At 38.5% G+C, this 3,613-nt stretch overlaps 1 protein-coding gene across 2 annotated transcripts; it reads left to right on the forward strand.

Annotated features, from left to right (window-relative positions):
* The first annotated feature begins 650 nt into the window (after window positions 1-650).
* On the forward strand, window positions 651-3,364 carry LOC129309840 (squamosa promoter-binding-like protein 16). 2 transcript variants are annotated; one of them, XM_054951578.1, is made up of 4 exons: window positions 651-1,092; window positions 1,815-2,130; window positions 2,264-2,400; window positions 2,615-3,364. In XM_054951578.1, exons 2-4 carry the CDS (start codon window positions 1,874-1,876, stop codon window positions 3,139-3,141), a joined length of 921 nt encoding a protein of 306 aa, XP_054807553.1. In that variant the 5' UTR covers window positions 651-1,092; window positions 1,815-1,873; the 3' UTR covers window positions 3,142-3,364. The 2 variants fall into 2 exon arrangements, with proteins under 2 accessions (XP_054807553.1, XP_054807554.1); XM_054951579.1 differs by having other exon boundaries at window positions 1,818-2,130.
* Window positions 3,365-3,613: the final 249 nt, after the last annotated feature.

Consider the following 3,613-nt stretch of genomic DNA (forward strand, 5'->3'; position numbering starts at 1 on the left):
ATTACCCTAAGTTTAAAGCTTTATACATGCACAAATCAATAATTTGCGGAACAGTTTACTATTTAATTCTTTTTTTTTTTAAACTATCCTCGCTAACCCTTCTCATAGTCATAGGAAATGAGGGCCCCACACACGCGGCTACATACACCCAAACCACGCATAAGTACACAACACCCCCCCCCAAAAAAAAAAAAAAACACTCCTAATAATATACTCTTTATATTATTTGAAGATTTGATCTAGAAACTACTTTCATCAGTGGATATAAATCATGCCTATAGAGCTGCAAGCTCTTGGCATTTAACTCTATTATATGTAGAATAAATTTAAAAGATAAATATCGTGATAATGAGACGGAAGAGGACAATATATGTTTGTGATGTGCCATGTAGACAACTCAGAAAAAAAACATGGGATGTCTGATGCTTGGGGTCTAATGCCTTACTTTCACTCAAGACGAAGAAGATAACTCCATATCTATTCCCACTTGCGACCACCATTACATTTGGCCTCAAAATTCGATGCCGTGGGAACGTCAACCACGTGTCCTAATCACAAGCCGTCCACTTTCTCTTCCTTTTAATTCATCTCGTTTTTTAATCACTTCAAAAGCGACTTTAATTACTTCGTCCCTTTCCGCGCCACTCGTTTCTTTCTCCTTTCTTCTTTCTGCTTTTGGTTTTCTCGCTTTGTTTATTCCTATTTCTTTACAATTATTTCCACTGCCTTTCCACCTGAAACGGGAAGTGTGCAGATCCCAGAAAGAAACTAGCCTGTTGCTTCTCCGAAACGATTCTCTCTGCCATTTCTCTCATGTTTCTGTCTCAGTCACTTCCTACATTATCCATCCTTCCTGCATTACTCAACTACACATATACATCTCAGTCTCAGTATTTTCCACTCTGTTAGATCCTGTGGTTTTCTTCTTGTTTGTCTGTTCACAACTTGCCTGAAAGTTGTTCGACGAAAGTCTTGGCCCCACTATAACTGTTATTTGTTCTTAGACACACTAAGGTGTCTCTGTAAGTGGACAATATTGAAGTTTACGGGACAAGGTTTTTGCTTCCTCAGATACTCACGGAGTTCTCCGAGGTACATATGATTTAATTTTTTACTATAATCGAAGCTTCGTTATGTTTTTGTTCTTGTATCATTTTTCTCTTTGCAATCACAGTATTGAGGTCAACGTTGTATCACCGTGAGGAGATGTTCCTATAATTTTTCTTGTGTCTTGTTTGACTAGCTTCTCATGTTATGCAAGAGAAGGACAAAGTAAATGGACATACAATGAGATAATGGCTGGACTTGTTATCAAAATGACACAGTTGGTACCTCTTTTGTCGTCTAAATTTCTAACGAAAGAAGAGAATTTGATGTAAAATCGGATAGAACAATTTGGAGGAGGGAGCAGAGAGGGGATCTGACCTCAAAATCAGCTTCTTGAATTAACTAGAAAAGCAAAACAAAAGGAAGGGGCGAAAAAAGGGAAAGAACAAAATAATAATAATAATAATAATAATAATAACAAGGCTTATCTTATCAAATAAGGTTAACTATATGAATTGCACAACGTGATTAGATTCTAACAATTGCTAATGCTTCAATTATATCGTTCACCATGAAACACACAAAGTAAAATTTAAATGACATGGCGCTGCTGATCCTAAGCACAAAGTGCTTTACTGATGATTCTTTCTCATGTTCCCTGCCCCTGACGTTAGTTTTAGTTTCATCAAGTTAAAAAACCTAACAATGGACAAAACTTGACTGCTTGAAAAGCATGGTATATATATTAACACAAGACTCTTTTTCAGCAGCAAGCAGACTGAAGTTGACTGCTGGGTGGAGTTGAAGCTTTGAAGTTTAGAGAATCATGGATGGCAATGTTGTGGGAACCTTGAATGGCAATGGAACATTTTCAGCGGAATCATCAACATCTGGATCAGTTAAGAGAAGCAGAACGCCTAGCAGTGGAATCCAAGTTGCTTCATGTTTGGTTGATGGGTGCAATGCAGACCTTAGTAAGTGCAGGGACTATCACAGACGCCATAAGGTTTGTGAACTTCACTCTAAGACCCCAAAGGTTACAGTCAAGGGTCAGGAACAACGCTTCTGCCAGCAGTGCAGCAGGTAGACATCTAAATGCCAGCTTAATGTGCAAATATCAATTACTAATTTCACTAGCCACCCAAATATGTGCATTGATAATATTCTTTATATATTTGCTTTATCATGGTTTGAATGTCATCATTACATTCCTTAGGTTCCATTCATTGGTGGAGTTTGATGAAGGAAAGCGAAGCTGCAGGAAACGTCTTGATGGGCACAACCGACGCCGGAGAAAGCCTCAACCAGAACCCCTGCCGATGACCTCGGCAAGATTTCTTGCTGAATGCCCAGGTTTGGCCTGAATGACATATATGTCTTCTTGGACGTTCTTCTTGGTCTCTTAATAACAAGTTCTGGCTAGAACTAGCAATAGTTTCTTAAGAGGCTAGGTTACTTATGCTAATTCCAGCCCCAAAAGAAGATGGATTCTGCTACTTCTGCTAATGACTTTCTTTTGTTTTGTTTTTGTTTTGTTTGTGTTTTGTTTTGTTTTGTTTTTTTCCAGGTACTGGAATCTTAGCATTCGACGATCAGAAAATCCGTCCAACGGATCCTAGTTTGAGCAGTTGTTGGGATGGACCTATTAAAGCTGAGAATGATCATTATTTGTCCTTCACGTTTGATGGTAGGAATGGGCCAATTGGTAAAACTTTGAGTTATCAAGGAGAGGGACAGAGACAGTTTTCCTTTCTTCAAGGCTCAAAATCTACATACTATGGATATTCTGCGAGTGAACTAAACTCACATTCCAACATGACATCAGAAAATGCAGGTAAGAACAATAACCAGAAAGCATTCTCATATAATGCTCGCTCTCTTCTGTCATCAACACCACCTGAGACTCATGAGGTAGGCTTAAGACGCACGATTCTTCCAAATGCTATCCCTTCTTCACCTCTGAACCTGGATTCTTCAGAAATGGTGAGTCATGCCCATAATAATACTACTAATAGAGATGCCATGATGTTTAGTTTTGGATCTGATGGGTCGTCTTCTTGTGATGCCCCACACAAATTCCTCTTGTGGGAGTAATGTTTTCATTATCTAGTTTTCTGTTCTATTAGTTGTGTTCAATTGCTTTGCGCTTGTAAACAATGTCATGTTTAAGACGCCCTTTTGTATATTCTATTGATGAAGGAAACAACAGACCCTGAAAGAGGAGGTTCAGTGTGGTGTGATCTTATAATCTGAACCGTGCATTAGTTGTTGGGATATATATATACACACACACACATGTATGTATATAGTATGCAAATCCAAATTATGGCTAAAAACACTATCTTTTAGAGCTATTCCGCCACACAGTTCACGTTAACTTGCATGAGGGTAACAAAGATTGCCTTGCATTGGCCTTTTGCTGTGCTTGTGAGTCCATTTCTTCTCTAAGTCCATCTACTAACCCAAGATCACTCCTCATTTATGTACTTAGAGCTTCTCTTATTTGGGCAATGTGAGACTTTATTTTGACACACTCGCACATAAACTACAACAATATGTATGTAAA

This window comes from Prosopis cineraria, unplaced genomic scaffold (genome assembly GCF_029017545.1).
Source record: "Prosopis cineraria cultivar Desert tree isolate PC_DT_omini unplaced genomic scaffold, ASM2901754v1 PC4, whole genome shotgun sequence".
In the NCBI taxonomy this organism is placed as follows: domain Eukaryota; kingdom Viridiplantae; phylum Streptophyta; class Magnoliopsida; order Fabales; family Fabaceae; genus Prosopis; species Prosopis cineraria.